Source organism: Tenrec ecaudatus, chromosome 4 (genome assembly GCF_050624435.1).
Source record: "Tenrec ecaudatus isolate mTenEca1 chromosome 4, mTenEca1.hap1, whole genome shotgun sequence".
NCBI classification, from domain to species: Eukaryota; Metazoa; Chordata; class Mammalia; order Afrosoricida; family Tenrecidae; genus Tenrec; species Tenrec ecaudatus.
This window is the reverse complement of record NC_134533.1, coordinates 117,695,204-117,714,035: the sequence shown is the minus strand read 5'-3', so window position 1 is coordinate 117,714,035 and position 18,832 is coordinate 117,695,204. Positions and strand designations below refer to the sequence as shown.

The following is an 18,832-nucleotide window of genomic DNA, read 5'->3' as shown; positions in this document are numbered from 1 at the left end:
GAGAGTCTCCCCAAGTCTCGCGATATGACTTTTGCTTAGCGACAGACAACAGGCTGGTGGCTCCAGGTGGGAACCCTAGATTGGCCGGCCTGAAACTGGAGTGAGACCCCAGTCCTAGGCTGGGGTTCTTCCCATAGAGAGGAGACGGAGTCAGAGGGGCTACAGGTAATGCGTTTCCCACCTAGCCGAAAGGGACCGACCTTCCTCCACCGAGGAATTCCGAGCGCTGCCCCTCTTCCTACTCCTCCGCTCTTCCCGGGTCTGGCTCCCCTACTCCTGTGGCCGCCCGCGGCCGGCTTCCTGCACGCCCCGAGAAACGGGAGCATCCTTGATGCCTGATGGGCAGGGGCACGGAGGACTGGCCGGGTGATGCTCCGGTATTAGTGGCTAGGACCGAGAGACTGGCGTTTAGTCTTCCTTCCGAAGTGACCCCAGAGACAAACCTCTTTCTTCTAAACTCAACATTCCCCCCGGGAAATCCAGCAGCTTGGGAAAACGACCGAGCCAGAGGCGAGAGCCGCTCTTGCGCTCTTATCTTACGGCTGTTGCAGAAATGTCCCCGTCCTTGGTTAACCCAAACTCACCGTCATTGAGTCCGTGCCCACTTAGAGTGACCGGGCAGAACCGCCCCCGTGCGTTTCCGACATGGTAGCGCTTTACGGGAGTCGAAAGCCTCATCTTTCCCCCACGGAGCCGCCTGTGGTTTCCAACCGCTGACCTTGCGGTCGACAGCCCAATGGGTAACCACTGCACCCCCAGGCCTCCTCCGTAACAGGCAGCGACAGAATGACCCAACCGCGTGCCCCGGCGGAGTCCAGAAGCTGTAAGGACAATTTGGTTGCGAGTTAGGATTTTAGGAGCGGGAACCCATGCTGCTTTGGGACTGCATGTGGTGGCACCGTGTTTAACGGTCGGTGCTATGTCTCTGTCTGTCTAGACCAAGATTGTTGACAACCAGGCATATGACGAGCGACTAGAGATTAACGACTCTGAAGAGGTTGCAAGTATTTACACTCCACCCTCCCGGCCCCCAGGTAAGGAAGAGAGTGGGTCTGGGGGCAAAGGGCAGGATGGAGTCATGGTTGTTGGCTTTCAGAGCCCACAGCTCTGAGACTTGCCAGTATTTTTGCTTTCTAACTTGTTACAGGAAGAAACACTGCCTCTGAGAGCCTAGGATCTTCCTCCAGCCCGTAGTCACCTTAATCCCCATTCACAACACATAGTCTATCACGGGCTCACTGTTGTTTCAGTTGGTTTTAAAAATATTTTTTATTAACTAATCACAGCTATGTTTGGCATATCTTTGAGGATACTTTCATAATCTGCCCATAAGGTGCAGCCCCAGTCAAAAGCTCAGTGAAATATCCTTAGAAAACTCGACGCGATGTATTTATTCAACTAATGCTTTTTCTGAAAAACCTCCCACTTTTTGTGAGTATTATGCCAGGGCCTAGTGTACAGTGTTCAGCAAGAGCCATCGTTCCTGCCTTATTAATGCTTGCAGTCATGAGAGAGAGTCGACAAATGGAAACACAATCGCAAATGTGCATCGATGGAAGCAAATGGGTTGCTGTTAGGGGAAGAATGACGATGAGCTTTTTGAAAGAGGGGTCGTATTAGGCTGGATTGCCTGGAGAAACAAAGCAGACCCTCATACATGTATACCTAAGAACTTTACATCAAAAAGGCATCCGACTTACGTCCATGAGTCTGATGCTAGCCAGTGCCCTCTTCAGACTCACATAGCTGCAGGCCGACGACATAGGAAGGTGAATTGGGATGCAGGAAGATCTCGGCTGGTGGATGGGTGCGGATGGCTCTCAGGGTCGAGCAGCATGGAGGCAGGCACAGAGTGCCAGCAAGCAAGAAGGCAAAGAGGCCGAGCAGAAGCTCCCAGTGTCTCTCTCAGTAAAAGCCCCCCCCACCCACCGGGAGGCATCATCAGGCTGGGACCCGATTGACAGGTTGGACTTCACCCTGGCACCTTCATACAACTCAAGTGGACAAAATTGAACCAGCACTATTGTCAAGGACATGCCCTGGTGACATTTAAATGGGGACTTTAAAGATGGGAAGGATTCAAACACTTTGGACTTACAGGCCAGGGTGAAGGAACAGCAAGCAAAATGCGAGCAGTTACTGAGGCCAGAAAGAACCTGAAAGAACAGCCGTACATGGCAGGGAGCTCGTATGCGGTCCAAGCAGAGACACGGGCTGGGCAGGGGCACAGCACAAAGGGGTTGAATATGGACTGGATTGAAAGGTGCAAAGGTGAACCAAGCAACCACTGACCGGCTTGCGATGATGGGGACTCGAGCCAAGGTGGAGCATTGAGACTGGAAAAGGCAAGCGCCAACTGTGCGGCAGTGCAGGCCCCGAGGCTCCCAGATAGACCCGGGTTTTGATGAGTGCTGACTTGCACATGCTTAATGATGCTTTGGTCAGCTCTAGATGTTCCAATTTGTTTTTAGCTTTGGCTAGCTTAATAGACACCCCCCCCTCCATAAATAGGCAAAAGGTGCTTAGTTTCTTTCTTTTTTTTTTTTTTTGCTTAGTTTCATTTAACAAGTTTTCTTTCCAGTTAGTGTGCTATAACTTTAATTGCTTAGAATCTTTTTATTGCTCTACCTTATAGTTGATATTCAACCATATGGCAGTCAGGCGCCGGGTCCGTTCTTGTCCTGTGTGTTTTCCTCACGGAATGCTTACAAGGTCTTAGGTGGTAAATATCACTGATCCCATTGCAGTGGTGGGAATACTGAGACTCAGAGAGCTACAGCCAGTTTGTCCAAGTGATTGAATTGCCCTTTAACCCCGTCTTCTAATGCTCACTCCAGCATTTTTTTCATGTCTCTGGCTGCTGACTTCACTGTACCCAAAGGGCAGGGCTCACCTGCTTCATGTAACGGGAGAACACTGACTGGTATGATGTCTTGCCCAGTGCCTTCCCAGGAAAACCAAACTCACTGTCCTCGAGTTAATACTGCTTCACAGGGACCTTGCAGGACAGGACAAAACTGCCCCTGTGAGTTTCCAAGACTGTAACTCGTAACCACTATGCCAACAGTGCCTTCAGCCTCGTCAGTACACAGAAATGTATCCTTTTTTTTAAATCGTTTTATTAGGGACTCATGCAACTCTTACCACAATCCATACATACAGCAATTATGTAAAGCACATTTGTACACTCATTGCCCTCATCATTCTGAAAACGTTTGTTCGCCAACTGAGCTCCTGGCATCGCTCCTCATATTCCCCGCCCTCCCCATTCCTCCCTCCCTCTGAACCCTTGATAACTTATAAATTATTATTTTGTCATATCTTACCCTGTCTAACGTCTCCCTTCACCCACTTTTTTGTTGTCTATCCCCCAGGGAGGAATCACATGTAGATACTTACAATCAGTTCCCCTTTTCCAACCCACCCTCCTTCCACCCTCCCAGTATCACCACTCACACCACTGGTCCTAAAGGGATCATCCACCCTGGATTCCCTGTGTTTCCAGTTCCTAACTATTCCAGTGTACATCCTCTGGTCTAGCCAGATTTGTAAGGTAGAATTGGGATCATGATAGTCGGTGGGGAGGAAGCATTTAGGAACTTGAGGAAAGTTGTATGTTTCATCCTTGCTACATCGCACCGTGACTGGCTCATCTCCTCCTCGAGACCCTTCTGTAAGGGGATGTCCAGTGGCCTACAGATGGGCTTTGGGTCTCCACTCTGCCTTCCCCCCCTCATTCACAATGATATGATTTTTTGTTCTGATGATGGCTGATACCTGATCCCTTCGACACCTCATAATTGCGTAGGCTGGTGTGCTTCTTCCATGTGGGTTTTGTTGCTTATGAGCTAGATGGCCACTTGTTTACCTTCAAGCCTTTAAGACCCCAGATGCTATATCTTTTGATAGCTGGGCACCATCAGCTTTCTTTGCCACATTTGCTTATGCACCCACTTTGTCTTCAGCGATTGTGACAGGAAGGTGAACATCATAGAATGTCAGTTTAATAGAACAAAGTATTCTTGCATTGAGGGCGTACTTGAGTGGAGGCCCAATGTCCATCTGTTACCTTAATACTAAACTTATAAATATATGCACATAGATCTATTTCCCCATCCTCACATATAAATATATGTACATATGTACATGCCTTTATTTAACCCTCTATAAATGCCCTTTGCTTCCTAGCTCTTTCCTCTATTTCCTTTGACTTTCCTCTTCTCCCACTGTCATGCTCAGTCTTCATTTGGGTTTCAGTAATTCCTCTTGATCACGCCCTACCAGGCCTCCTACGCCCCACTAGGAGACACAACATCCCTCACTGATCCATAGCCCTACAAGTGACAACACTGGAGACACAGTGTGGGAATTCTGCCCGATCTGATCCCACCACAGCGAGGCAAAACACTAGGGGTACAACAGAACATCAAGAGAACAGCAACCAAGTCCCCAGTGAATACCAAAAATAGACTTTGGGGTCAGGGCTTTGTGCCCCAAACAGACTGGACTGGAAAACACTCCTAAAGGCCAACAAACAGTCCTTCAACTAACTACAAGCTTTTCTTTCTTTTGTTTTGGTTTTGTCATTGGTTTGTTGTTGTTGTTTTGTTGTATATTATTGCTTGGTTTTGCTCTGTCTTGCTTTTGTGCATGTTATTATTTCCTCAGGTCTGTCTAAATAAGATAGGTTGGATGAACAATCTGGAGGAGAAAACAGTGGGACCGACAGTTCCAAGGGACTTGGGAGAGGGGAGGTGGGGGGAAAGGTAGTGGTGTTAACAAACCCAGGACAAGGGAACCACAGGTGACCCAAATCGGAGGTGAGGAGGGTACAGGAATGTATCTCGAGTCGAACTGACGGCACCACGGCTAGATTGTACCGTCTCTTGCCCTTCAGCAAGATGTTCCCATACTCTTGTCTCTGTCTGTATCAAATAGAGCATAAAAGATCATCGGCGAAGAACACTTGTCTTCAACCACTTCAGCAGTAACCTTAAAGGGCACCCTTTTCTCTTAAGGACCTCCTCATTCCGCCCGGCTCCTTGACAAGACCATGGCTGATAACAGCAGCGATGAGTACGGCGAGGACGACGGCAAGGTGCGGCGCAGCGCCGGGGGAGACTGCCGTGCTGCAGTGTGGTGGTTGGTCGTGTGAGGCCCGGCAGGCCCGCGGTGAATGTTTCTGGGATTGGTATCTTGGAGGTCCTGGAGGAAAGCGGCCGCACAAAGCCCGAGCATTTTGACTTGCCGTTAGGGAGAAAGCGAGGGTTGCTTTATCTGTTCTCTCATGATAAGAGAGTTTCATAGAAAGGGTAAGTGTGCATCAAGAAAACATCCCAACCCAGTGCTGCCCAAGCCCACAAGTCCAACATTAGCCCATAGGTCCAACACCAATCCACAAAGTCCTTCTCCCTCTCACAAAACAGATGCAATGACACCGACTGCAGGAGGAAAGCCGAGTCAGTGAACATGTGAGCATCTCAGCCCTGGCAGGGGTCTCCACACGGCTGCTCCAGCACCCAGGGCTGCATCCAGTAGGTCCATGTGGTTTCTCCTCGGGGATGTCTTGCAGGAAGTCAGTCTTGCCAGCTGAAGCAGGGAACTGCTAAGGCAGCTGTACCCTGGTCGGACCATCATAAAGCAAGAGACCCAAAAATTAGAAAGGGCGAGGCTCACTGAGCCATTTATCCCTCTGCCCTTCAATTAACACCACATGTGTTTATTGGCCAGGTGGGCACAATAAACTAACTCATCTAATAAAACTTAAGGCTGACTTTTGGGTGAAGAAGTTCATCTGACGTGGGCCAGGGTTTCACAAACTTCACTACTCGTAAGAACCATGTGGAGTGGAGGAAAAAATGCAGATTCTTAGTCTCGAGACCCAGATGTCTGTTGGCCATTCTGTGAAGCTAGAGAATCCCGTGGATTCTAAAAGAAAGATGGAGAAGCACCACAGCTCTGGCCAGATAGGACCTTGGGGTTGCCCATGGGCTGTGTTCGCTTCCACCCATGAGCCGGTGGTCATACTTTCCTTGTCCTTCAAGAGCAGGAGCTTGGGAATGCCAGGTGAAGCGTCCCTGAAGGAATGTGAACTCTGTCGTGAGGTAGATGGCATTCATAAAAGGGGTAAAGTCGATGTGGTGGCTTTCAAGGGGAAACACACCAGACCAGTCAAACGCTAGGCGCACCCAGCAAGTCGGTTCCAGGTCTAAGACCCCACAGGCTGGGTTTCTAAGGCTTTCTCCTATGGATTGGCTGGTGGCCTTGAACCTCTGCCCTTGCTGGGAGCATCCCAACACTTAACCCACCGCACTACCAGGGCTCTCTAAAAGCGAAGAAAGTAGGGCCATGAAGACCTTGATCAATGTTTCTTAGGGATTTCCTCTTCAAGATTGACGCAATAGATGAGTTTATCTCTAACATCTTCTACAAAAGATAACGTTGGGCCATTCATCTGTGGTATGTGAAGCCCTTTCCCGTTCTCTCATGGGCTCCGAGGTGCGGTCATTGAAGGAAGCAATCGAAAGAGACACTAGTGATCTTCCGAAATTGACCCCTGAGTCTGTCTCTCTGGCCTACATTCATCGTGCTTCCCCACCACAGTCGTCCAGTCAGACGCAGAAGGGATCTATTTTTGAAACTTTTAAGTCCACGATCAATATCCTTAAAAGCTACCCTGGCCCACCCAGCTCCCGTGTGACGAAGGCTAATTTTAGTGAATCGGGAGTGGAGGAGATGCTGTCATCTTCCCTTAGCAGCCGGGCAGCTGCGTGCCTTTGTCATCGCGCTACAGGCTAGCTAGGACACGCATTTCGTCTACGTGTCCCGCGCTATTTGGAGGAGGCGCAGGGGCGGTGCCCTGCGGCCTGTCACAGGGTCATGCGCCAGTCGCTGCTTTGCTGTAAACAACAACAGTGAAAAGCATGTTAAATTCTTCTTGAAAACTGGAACCGAGTCTTACCTTGAGTGTAAGCCACATGACATATGAAAGCCAAGCTTTCAAGACATACCTTGAAAGTGTCTACAGGACCGGCCAGGGCCAGGCTCCAGGCCCAAAGGCAGAGAGATACGGCACTGCCCAGCTGCCTCGGAAGTGGTCCTGAACACCGCGGGCTTGAAAGGGTGAGATGGTACATAGCTAACCCGAGCTCAGAAATGTGGGTTGGGATGCCAGGGACAAAAGACGCTCCTACTGAGAGAGACTGTGTAGCCCCGGCAGTTAAGTTCATGCGGGAAGGGCAGGGCAGGAAGTATAGGCCGGAATCCCACAGACTAGAACTGGGAAGCCCCTGGTCTCAGGAGCAGCTGGTCAGAGTTGGGGTACAGGGCTCCTCCCGGTGACCACCCCTTCTTTCTTCCAACTCTTGTGAACTTTGTTTGCTTCCCCCACACAGCCACAAGCGCTTGCTCTGGGTCAGCATGCAAATTAAAGGCCAGCTTTCCTTGCCTGTGAGCTGTGTGCGCATTAGGGTTGCCTTCCTTGCTTTCTGTTGTCCCGTTACCCCCAGAATCATCACCGCTGTCCTTCGTCTCCAGAGGCCCACGCTGTGGCTGGGGGTCCCCTGGGTCACTCGTGACCACTCCCCAGCTCTCCTCCATGATGAGTCGAAAGGTTCGAAGGCAGAGACTTTGTGTCACGCCTCAGGACGAGATGGGGAACGTGGCGCTAGAAAGTGGGAGGCCACTTTCAGTTTGTGGCTGAGCCGGAGCCGAAGGCCTTGCCCAAGGCCTCCTGAGGAGGGTCCGTCTGCCTGGTGATTTGGTGCCAGGTTGGAGCGGTGGGCGGGAGCTGGGCAGCGTTCCCCTTAGGTGACCCCATGAACGTGCATGGACGTGTATGAGTCGTGCGGACTTGTGCAGAGCTGACCTCTGAGCCCCTCTCTGTCTCCCTCCTGGCCGCCGCAGGAGAAGAAGAAGACCTCTCAGCTGACCCCTCAGCGGGTCTTCAGCGAAAACGACGACGACGATGACGAGGACTCCTCTGAGACAGACTCGGACGAGGATGAGGATGATGAGGAGCACGGGGCCCCTCTGGAAGGGTGAGGGAAGGCCCCGCCAAGGCCGCCCCAGCCAAACCCTGGGCGCCGAGCCCCCCTGGTCTCACCGGGCCCCTCGCGCCCTCGAGGATGGGAGGGTTTCCACTCGTCTCAGCAGCCGTCTGATGAGTTCTCCTTCCTTCCGACCCCGGCTCCTCGCGCCCGGATGCCTGCTCGCTCCCAAACACTGGCAGCCTGGGAGAGCGTGCGGTGTCGGGAGGACACGGCAGAGTGTCTCCGCTCACGTCCTGGGGAAGAGTACTGACGTGTCTGCGTGGGGGCCAGGGACACAGCAGCCATGCCAAGCAGCCAGCCGCTCCTGTTTAGGCTCAGAGCCAGGCAGAGGAGAGGTGTGAGGAGCGCCCCAGGAGGCAGAATGGTACCAGATGAGGCAAAAGTAAAACCGTGCCTCAGTGCACACCCAGGGCAGCCTTCGCCCACGGAAACGGTGGGGAGGAGAGGCTGACTGACGCCGCACCACGGAAGAGAAGGCAGCCATGGTGTGCGTGGGTCAGTGATTGGAGCACAGACCTGTGCCGTGAGCCCTCACCCGTGCCCAAAGAGTTTCCTATCCTGTGCCAGCCTTCGGGCCAGATAAGTCACAGCCCAGCTCCAGGTATTAATCGGAATGGGTTTTAAGGCCCAATCATTTGAAATCCGTTTCTGGTTAAATAACTGAGGCCCAGCCAGTCGTGAAATTCTGTCCACTTGTTGGAAGTTGCAGGCAGCTCGTCATGGTAGGCAACGCTCAATCTCTAGGCACACGGACAAAGTTTTCAAAAGGTGTGCAAGAGTACGTGTGCGGTGCAAAGCTTATAAAACTTGCATGAACTTTCTCCGAAAGAAGCTTGGTAGGCATGCCGGACAGTGGGCACCTTTGGGCAGAGAAGTGTGGCAGAGACACGGGGTGGGGAGGGGCTCAGCCTTCCAATCTGCATACCCTACTCATGTATCATCCATTAAATTAAGCAGCTAAGGACACATAAAAAATGCTTGCATTTTTATGATCCATAAAAGGCATCAGGCAAATATGGAACCTCTGGCTTGATTCCTCTTGCGTCCCAACTCCTTGATCTCATCTTACTTCCACAAGTGATATTCTAGGTTAAGTCTTTAATTTTTTATTCACACCCTTCAAAGAATCTGGTTAATTAACCCTCCAACTCAGATTCTGCCAGCATTCATGCCAGATACAGCTTTCTTGTTAACTAATCTATTGCGTCTTGTAGTAAAGTGTGCATTTTCATCTCTCGGTATAACTCACAAGTAACTTTTAGTAACGAGGTAGTCTTACATAAGAAGCCCTGGGCCCCATCCTTCTGGTGAGCATTGGTGCCTGATGCAAGGTGGGTGGAGACCAAGGCGAGTGTCTCTTGTTAGAGAACTCTCTAACAGCCTTGGAAGCCTGGGGTCTGGCCGCTGTGAGTCGGAATGGATTGAGAGCAGTGGGAGGAACAGGGAACAGTTGGTGTCGCTGTGAAAATTTAGTCTTGGGAGCCCTGTGAATCAGAACCGACTCAGTGCCAATGAGCTTATGCCATATTCATTTTGATATGCCTACCCATCTCCCTGGTGGTGTCGTGGTTATGAGTTGAGCTGCAATGCGCATGGTCAGCAGTTTGAATCCACCAGAAACTCCTTGGGAGAAGGATTGGGCTTTCTACTTTGCTGGTCAGTTTGTGGGTCAGCAGCAACTCTGTGGAGTGAGTTTGGTTTGCCGTTTTTAAAATTATCTCCCCAATAATGGACACTTGATTTTCATTTTTTTTCTAGTAATCACAACCCTGTTAAAGACATCTTTGGAACAATTACTGTTTTCCTGGGGCACACTGTGCCCGAGGTTTAACTCTGATGGCATCTTCCTTCTTCCTTCCTTTCATACACACAGAGAGAGAGAGCACGCTGCATTAAAGCCCAGTCGTGCTTTGATGTCTAGCTCTCCCTCTTCGTTGTCAGGCCCGAGGCAGAGGTCACTGTAACCCTTTCCTACGTTGCTTTGGGAAGGAGGTAGAAGCTGGGCTCCAGGTGTCATGACCCTGAGGTGAAGCCAGAGCAGCACCTGGGCTACTGTAAGACTCTGATATTTGCCCTTGTCTGGCCACCTGGACTGGGCGCTTCCCTCCCCCAGGGCCTACGATCCTGCAGATTATGAGCATCTGCCCGTTTCGGCCGAGATTAAGGAGCTCTTCCAGTACATCAGTCGGTAAGTGACTAGAACCTTTCACTCCCTCCCTACCGTGTCCCAAAGTCTGAGAGCACCGTGTCTCCCAATGAGAACGTCGATTTCTCTGACCGGCACCACCCCACAGGTACACACCTCAGCTGATTGACCTGGACCACAAACTGAAGCCGTTCATTCCTGACTTTATCCCGGCGGTGGGGGACATCGATGCCTTTTTGAAGGTACAGCCAACCACAGCTTTACAAAACGACTCGTGAGCTATTTCCTCTGACGGCACTGACTTCCATGGCTTGCACTGGCTGCAGCCAGTCCGCGCCAGGTCACCGTGGTTGCTACGTTTGGGTTGAGCCCTCCGTTGCAGCCCCCGTGTCAGTCCACTCCTTCCGGGCCTTGCTCCTTTCCACTGACCCTCTATTGTAACCTAGCATGAGGTCCTCCTGCTCACATGTCCAAAGTCGAGGAGACAAAGCCAACTTTGCTTCTAAGGAGCGTTCTGGCTGGACTCCTTTTTTTGTTTTGTTTTAATCATTTTATTGGGGGCTCGTACAACTCTTATCACAATCCATCCATTGTGTCGAGCACATTTGTACATGTGTTGCCATCATCATTCTCAAAACATTAGCTTTCTACTTGAGCCCTTGGAATCAGCTCCTCATTTTCCCGACATGTCGTCTTCCTGCCCTGCCGGGTCATCGTGACGCGTTGGCAGAGTTCCCTCATAGGTCGCCACCATTTCTCTCCTGGCTATGCGACCTCTGCCTTAATCAGGTCCCACGTCCTGATGGAAAGCCGGACAACCTCGGCCTGTTGGTATTGGATGAGCCGTCCACAAAGCAGTCAGATCCTACCGTGCTCTCGCTCTGGCTCACAGAGAACTCCAAGCAGCACAATGTGACGGTAAGATACTAGCTTAGCACAGTCCCGGACTGAGTGGCATGGGAACGGGGCCTTACTAGCACGTCCGGCCGGAACCCCAAGCCCACCGCCAGTGAATCGAGCTGACAGGACAGAGTGGAACTGCCCCTTTGGGTTTTCGAGGCTATAAAGTTTACAGGCGCAGACAGCCGCACCTCTGTCCCGAGGAGTGGCTGGTGGGTTCAAACGGCTGACCTTCTGGTTAGCAGCCCAACGCCTCACCCACCCCACCCCCTGGGCTCCTTCAGGCTGATGTAGTGCCCATCAAAAGGGGTGACGGTGATCTCAGTCCAGCTTGGAGTGCTAACACTGAACACTATCAGGTTTGACCTTGGAGTCCACCCAGAGGCCTCTGGGAGGAAAGCCCCGGTGGTCTGCTTTGCAAATGCCGCTCACGGATACGCGGACATACCTGCGATCGCCACCTGTGCAGTGGACTCAGGGACAGGGTGGGCTTTTCATTGGTTCCAGTCTGTTTTATAGCAGCTCTCTGGAGGCATCATGGCGATGCCATGTGTGTTCACAGCATCATGCGGCCGTCCCCTCTATGTAAGGACATTGCGTTGCTCCTCAGAGACCCCCCCCCCCCATCAGTTGTCACTACCTGTGTCCCACTATCCCAACCCCCAGCAACTACTCCGTTCCTTTTTATGGCTCAGTCAGACGGCATGCGTTGTCATTTCTCCTCAGTAGGTGTGTTGGAGGAGCCCTGGTGGTGTAGTGGTTCAGAGCGGGGCTGCGGTCGCCGTCGGCAGCTCCTCGGGAGGAACACTGGGCCTTCTACTCTTGTCAACATTCACAGTCCCACTGAGTGGCCCACAGGGGACCCCTGACAGTCACAGTCCCACTGACTGACCCACAGGGGGGGCCCCCTGACAGTCACAGTCCCTCTGACCCACAGGGGCCCCCTGACAGTCCCAGTCCCACTGACTGGCCCACAGGGGATCGCTGTGGGTCTGCATGGACCGGAGGGCAGTGACGCTGGCCTAGGAGCCACACGTGTCAGAGTAGGATGCTTGATTATGTGGTAACTCGGTGCCTAACATTTTGAGGAACTGCCAAACCATCAGCAGTAAATCAGAGTTCCTGTTGCTCCGCCTCCTCTCCAGTACGTGGAAATTCTGCGGTTTTGCTTAGGTCCTCTTACCAAACAGCTCCCTCACTGCCTCGGAGTCCGTGTCAGCTCCTAGTCACCCTCGAGGAATTCCCAAGACTCCTCTAACTGTTCACGGAGCAGAGAGCCCTGCCTGTCTTCCATGGAGCCGTTGGTTTCAAACAGCTGACCTTGCGACCAGCAACCAGCACCCCAACGCACAACCGACGCCACCAGGGCTCCTGGCCCTCCCAGTGGGTGTGGAGGAGTCCCTCGTGGTCAGCCAGCCCTTAGACTCGCCCCCTTCCATGTTTCTGGTCTTCCAACTGGTTCTCGTCGGCCTTCTCAGAGGGGCCGCTCGGCATGGGTGAAAGCACAAGGGCTGGCTGCCAGCCAGACGTCCTCTTATTTTCTAGCAACATATGAAAGTAAAGAGTCTGGACGACGCAGAGAAAAACCCCAAAGCCATTGACACCTGGATTGAGAGCATCTCCGAGTTACACCGTTCTAAGCCCCCTGCGTCTGTGCACTATACCAGGTGAGAAGCCCCCCCCCACCCCCCACGCGTGGGCACTCACACACACTAACCCGTGAACCCGACACTCCCGGGGAGAGACCCAAAGGGCTAGGGCCTTCTTCGGTCAGCCCAAGGCCCGTGAGTCACGGCAGTTGCAGACTGGGCTGCAGGCATACGACCGTGGTTTATGCAGTGTGACCTCTCGAGCAGGCTCCTCCGCGCCCACGGCGCTGGCTCGCTCAGGTTTGCCCTAGCCTACAGTCTCCTGAACTCCTCCTGGTCTGCAGGTTGGTCCTTCGTGCCAGACTGTGCCGGCCCGGCGCTTACTAACATGCTCGGTCTCTGCTGCTTCATATTTCCTTCTGTCCCTTTAGGCCTATGCCTGATATTGACACGCTGATGCAGGAGTGGTCCCCAGAGTTTGAAGAACTTTTGGGCAAGGTGAGTGGGACGGAGCCAGCGCGCAGGAAGTGTGGCATCCGCCTTAGGGCTCGTGTCCTTCCTCTTCCCTTGTTGTTGTTTGCTGTTGTGTGTGCTGTTGAGAGCAACCTGCTAGGAGAAAAGAGTGTGCTGAGCTGACACCTCGACAGGAAAAGGTCTCCAGGCGGCTCTTCTGCCAAGTAGCTGGGGGTTAGACCTCCAACTTTTCCGTTAGCGGCCGCGGCTCTTGGTTGTTATTATTGCTCTCTTAAATTGAAGTCTAACGGGCATTTCAGACCTCTGCACTTCAGTCAGCTTTCCCCACCCAAATATCATGTGGAGCCAGTCCATCGGGGTCAGAAATAATGCCCTGCTAGGACACTTGCTGCCCCTCGGGCGCACCCTGTACAAGGCGGCCACGGCCGGGTTTCCTCTAGTGTAGATAGGGGAGCTCTTGTGCTTTTTATCTAAACCTCCCTGTACAGAACAGGTCTTATTGGTTTTTGCTCTTTTGTTTAGCTTTATGGGAGAGTCTTCTGTTTTGTCTTATGCGGTTGTCGTTGTTATGAAATTCTATCATTTGAATGTGTGGCAGTTTGCTCATCCACTTGGGTAGTTTCTGGTTGTCAGTTACTTACCAGTAATGCTGCTATGAATGGTCTCTTTTGTTTTCTTTTGCTCTGCATGTTCTACACATCTTTTTTTTCATGGTTTCATTTATTTTATTTATATTAAGAGATCATGTTATTGGGGCTCGCCTTAAAACACCCCACACATCAATTGTGTGAAGCATATTTGTACATATGTTGGCACCATTATTTTCTAGACACTATTTACATGTCTTTAAAAAAATAAGTTTGCTTGTGTTTTGGATCAAGGTCCACACGGCAGAATGAGCTCCCTCCCATTGACGAATTCTCCACATGATGTTCACTGACATTGGCGCCATCTCCGGTGTGCGTCAATTCCTGTCATGATTGTCATTCTCGCCCTTCCTCTCTCCTTCAAGTGGCTTCAGGGGGTCCCGGACTTCCCACCTGTGTGTGCTTCAGAGTGACTCTTGGCCATTTGGATCCGTGTCAGTGATTCCTTACGCGTGCATAATCGTTAGTTAGAAGGTGACAGTGGGAGTGCTTTGTTTCGGCGTTGACAGAACAAACAGTAGTCTTCCTGCCTCAGTAGACGCGGCAGTCTGAATGCTTTGAGAATTTGCAGTGTGCGCCCACGTTTTCCCCACCTCTCGGTGGCCCTGGCCTGGTTGGTCGTGGTGGCCAGGTGCCCTCTTGTTCTTCTGATCTCAAAGTGGAGGCGACTGCGGGCTATACGGACAGCCAGTCTGGAGCGCTGGTGCTGCTCTGAGTCTTGGACTTCTTCACTCACTGTCGCTGCAGATGAAGAGAGACCAAGAGTTGTCCCATGGGTTGGCTGTGTCAGCATCAACTCGATGGCAATGAGTGAGTGAAAGAACTTAATTATGGGCCACCTATCTCAAAGTTTGGTAGTTCAAAGCCACCAGCTGCTCCTTGGAGAAAGAGGAGACTTCTACTCCTGTAGAGAGTTGCAGTCTCAGGAACCACTTGGGTAGCTCTGCTCTGGTACACGAGGCCATATATGATCACAGGGGGCCTGCTGGCCTTTCAGGTACGCATTGGATTGCTGACCGAAAGGTGGGAGGCTCACGCCCCCCCAGCTGCTCCCGGAACACCTGCAGCCCTGGCAGCCCTGGCTGCTGTGCAATGGGGTCTGCTCCATGGCAGTGGTTGGTGATGTGCCATGAAGCTGACCGTAGCCAGCACCTGGACAGGTTAGCAACGACGGTTAGGGCGCAGCCACAGCGGGTTGCTGTTAATGCAGGGACACGCCAGAGGAGGGTGAGCGTGACTGACAACAGCGGGGGGCAGCCGGCCCCGTGTCAGTGGCCTGCGGACTGGCATTTGGCCTGTGGAGAATGAGAGGGGCCGGGGTAGGAGGGGAGTTAGGACCGCTGAGCGCACCCTTGTTTCTTGCTAAGACGGAGAGAGGAAGTTTTATTAACTCAGTGGATCTTAAACCTACACTAGTACAATGTGACCTTTTTAGGTTAAAGCCTATCATCTGAGTGGTTTGTCCGTCTTTTCTGTTCAAATGGTGGCCTGATACCATTGAGCATTTGTGTGAGGCCGAGCTGACAGAGAAACCAGCCCAGTGACGCTCATCTATGTTCCTGGAAAAGCTATCCAGCAGTCAAGCCATACCAAGAACGCGCCCCAGCCCAGTCCTGCACTAGTCCGCAAGTCCCTCTTCAGACTCACGCGGCCACATGCGATGATGCGCAGTGCAGGAAGACCACGGCCAGGGAGTGCAGCCTGTGGATCGCAGGTCCATGGGAACAGGGCAGGGCGCCGGCAGCTCTCAGGGCGGCCAGCCAGAGGGAAGGTGAAGGAGAAGAGAGAGGGGCTAGGCCACGAAATCATCTACCTTCCACAGCATTCTAGCACCAAGTAACTCGAACGCCTTAACCCATCGCCGGGGACCATTTGCTTCTTCCCGGATTCACCGCGGAAGGCAGCCTGGCAGTCTGTTTGCCAACAGAAGCTGCTGCCCTTGATAGAGCGTCTGCTGCCGTCTTGGTGAATGAGTGTGGCCAACTCCTTATCAGGATAAACAAACACAAAAAGCCTGCCCAAAGCTGGGGCTGCTTTTTCTTGGGAAAGAGGGTGGTGCCAGGTGCCACTGAAATGGCAGCTTTTGACGTTGGCCCCGGTCACGCCCCTTCCAGGTGAGCCTGCCCACCGCAGAGATTGACTGCAGCCTGGCAGAGTACATTGACATGATCTGTGGTGAGTGCCTCCATCCCGCCTCCCCCCGCGCCCCCATCCCTGCTGTTTGAAAGGCTGGCTTATTCCGAGAGGAGCCGAGTTGCACCGTCCTTGAATAAGCCAGCCGTGCTGTTGGCAGCACTTAGGGTGCTGTTTGCGCTGTGTGACCGCCTGCTTGGGTGTGCCACGCCTGGACTCCTGGGCGCACGTGCCGGGTGGGATGCTAGAGTGGGTTTCTGTTCCAGGCTGGGGCTGAGTATCTTCCACAGAAACGCCCCGATTCCCACGTATTCCCCTGGCTCTGTCCACGGCTTCCTTTTCATTTCAGCCATCCTGGACATCCCTGTCTACAAGAGTCGGGTTCAGTCCCTGCACCTGCTCTTCTCCCTCTACTCCGAATTCAAGAATTCACAGGTACGGCCAGCACCAGGGGCTGGCCCAAGCTGTACTGCGGAGCCCCGGTCGTGCCACAGGCCAGGGTGGGCTAACTGTGGAGTCAGCTGTCCAAACCTACGGGCCACTCCCGGGAGAAAGAGGAGGCTTCCTGGTCCCATAAGCTTTACAGCCTTGGGAGTCCTCCATAGGTCATTGGGAGTCAGAATCAACTTGAGGGTGGTGGGTTCGGTCCCGGGGACAGGAGCAGCCTCCACACTCCCTGAGCCTGCTCTGATGAAGGCCGCGGTGCAGGGGGAGGCCTGTGCCCACAGCTCCATGCCCTTCAGAGAGCAGCAAAGGAGGCAGGGGTGGGGCTGTCACAGGAGGGAGAAGTCCCAGAGCTGTGAGCGGAATACGAAAGGAGGACAGCAAAGAAGGGTCTGCTTCTGAAAGCCAGGCAAACATCAAAGAATTGCTCGAGAAGCCGCTGGGAGGGCTGGCTAACGGCAGTGCCCGTGCAAATACTCCTTGTTGCTCCCTCCCTTGCAGCATTTTAAGGCCCTGGCCGAGGGCAAGAAAGCATTCACCCCTCCCTCCAACCCCACCTCCCAAGCCGGAGATGCCGCCGCCGAGACCTTCACCTTCGGCTGAGACCCCCCACGTCTGTCTCCAGGCGGGCTGGCTCCTTGATCCCAGCAGAGAGGTCCAGGTCATCGCGGGCACAGGGACAGTACCCTGGCCGCCCGCCTGCCTTCCTGCCCAGAGCACCCAGGCTCACCTTCCGCCTCTGGGGCTACACACATACTCCCGCTCTCTCTCTCTCTCTCTCACACACACACACACACACACACACACGCGCGCGCGCTCACGGGCTTGAGAAGGAGCGTGGCTGGAAGGAGAGCTTTGAAGCGGGTCTGTTTGGATGGTGTGGAATCCTTCACTTTCCTGTTAGTGGTAGTTGGCCAAGGTTTTATAAATAAAATGTTTCCGGGTTCTCCCGCTCTTGTATAATTTGAAAAGGAAAATGCCGCGGAACAGAAGGAACTTGAGCTAGTGACAGACGCTAAGTGAGTAACACTGGTCTTCCAAGGTTGGCAGTAGCGAGAACAGGTTTTCTCCCAGAATGGGATCACCCTGCGGGTCTCACCAGCCAGTGCTGCCCGCCTCACCACACGTTGCCGCCCTGCTGAGCCCCGGCCCACGCGGGTTTGGTCCATCCATGGAAGGGGATTCTGACTCGGGCCGTGTATGGTAGCGGGGAGGCTCAGGACATGTTTCGGAGGTTATAGATATTCACCAAGAAGTCACCGCCATAGTTCTTTTTCACACAGGGTGGTGAGTCTAGGGATTTTCAGCTTCACCTTTCACACTTTGCATTGTCAGTCTCCCCCCCCACCTTTTTCATGTGTAATGTGAACGTGCTCCTGGGTGGCTGACCCGCCTGCCTTGCTGCCCCCCATGACATGACGGGGCTCTCTGGCTCGAAGTACCGCCCCTTCTCTCTGATCCTTGACCCTCATTACTTTCAAAGAAACAGCGTGGAGCTGCCCGTGGGTGTCCCAGACTGTCACTTTCTACAGGAGTGGAAAGCCTCCGCTTCCTCCAGCAGAGCAACTGGCTGGGGGTTTCAAACTGCTGACCTTGAGGTTAGCAGCCCAACTTAGAACCTTCTACTGAAACCTGACAAGGAAGGAAGGCAGGCATGGGAAACCAACGAGAAGCAAGCATGGCAGTACAGCCCCTGAGAAAAGACTCAGGAATCAAGTTCCGGAACTTTCTGGCAGCAAGTCTGCCCAATAGAACTGAAAACAGGAAGTTTGGTTGAAGTGTGGTTTGTATAAGTAGCAGCTCACCAGAACTTTCCCCAGCCTGGCACCCACGTCAGCCAGGGCACCACCCCTTACCTTATCCCCAGCAGGTCAGCCTTTCAACCAAAGAGGCGGTGGGTATGAGCATACCTGGAAGCAAGAGGCCATATTTAAAACAGGCTTAAATAAAGGAACGAGAAGCCCCAGTTTACATTGCCAAAGCAGAATCAGAATCCTCTCCTGGGAAACCCAGCAGCCACAGAGAGAAGTCTTCAGGTTCTGACAGGACTTTCTCAAGCAGAGCGCCCGGCCCTGTCTGCCCACCTACTTCCCATCAGCTTCCTGCTGTCTGATGCTGTGTGAGTGTGAGTGTGAGTCTCGCATCCTGGAGTACGAATGTGCAACGCTGTGGACAACGAACAGCAACACGACAAGGCTCAGAAGCAGAGCAGGCAACACCAAGCTCAGCCATACTTGTAGAGCAGCATCTCTCAAATTTGGCCGCACGTTCGAATCCCTGGAGTACTTTTTCAAAAGCTCCTCACTAAACTGCACTCCACACTAAATTAGTCTCGGGGGATCAGCCGCAGGGGTTGACCAGATTCTTTCAGTGTGAGAACCTTCGTCTCAGAGAGGAAGCTCGCACCCACGAAATGGGAACCAGGGACTGTCCAGAGCAGCAGTTCTC

General features: G+C 52.9%; 1 protein-coding gene across 1 annotated transcript; it reads left to right on the top strand.

The window, feature by feature from the left end:
* Positions 1-5: 5 nt before the first annotated feature.
* IFT46 (intraflagellar transport 46) lies at positions 6-17,331 on the top strand. Its single transcript, XM_075546672.1, has 12 exons — positions 6-165; positions 938-1,034; positions 5,019-5,098; positions 7,906-8,039; positions 10,165-10,239; positions 10,346-10,439; positions 10,987-11,115; positions 12,643-12,764; positions 13,118-13,184; positions 15,922-15,982; positions 16,290-16,375; positions 16,886-17,331. The coding sequence occupies exons 3-12, from the start codon at positions 5,054-5,056 to the stop codon at positions 16,985-16,987; spliced, it is 915 nt and encodes a 304-aa protein (XP_075402787.1). The 5' UTR covers positions 6-165; positions 938-1,034; positions 5,019-5,053; the 3' UTR covers positions 16,988-17,331.
* Positions 17,332-18,832: the final 1,501 nt, after the last annotated feature.

Coding starts and splice junctions, on each gene's coding strand:
- IFT46 (XM_075546672.1), top strand. CDS start 5,054: ATGGCTGATAACAGCAGCGATGAGTACGGCGAGGACGACGGCAAG. Junction 15,983..16,289: donor GTACATTGACATGATCTGTG/GTGAGTGCCTCC, acceptor TTTTCATTTCAG/CCATCCTGGACATCCCTGTC. Junction 16,376..16,885: donor CCGAATTCAAGAATTCACAG/GTACGGCCAGCA, acceptor CCTCCCTTGCAG/CATTTTAAGGCCCTGGCCGA.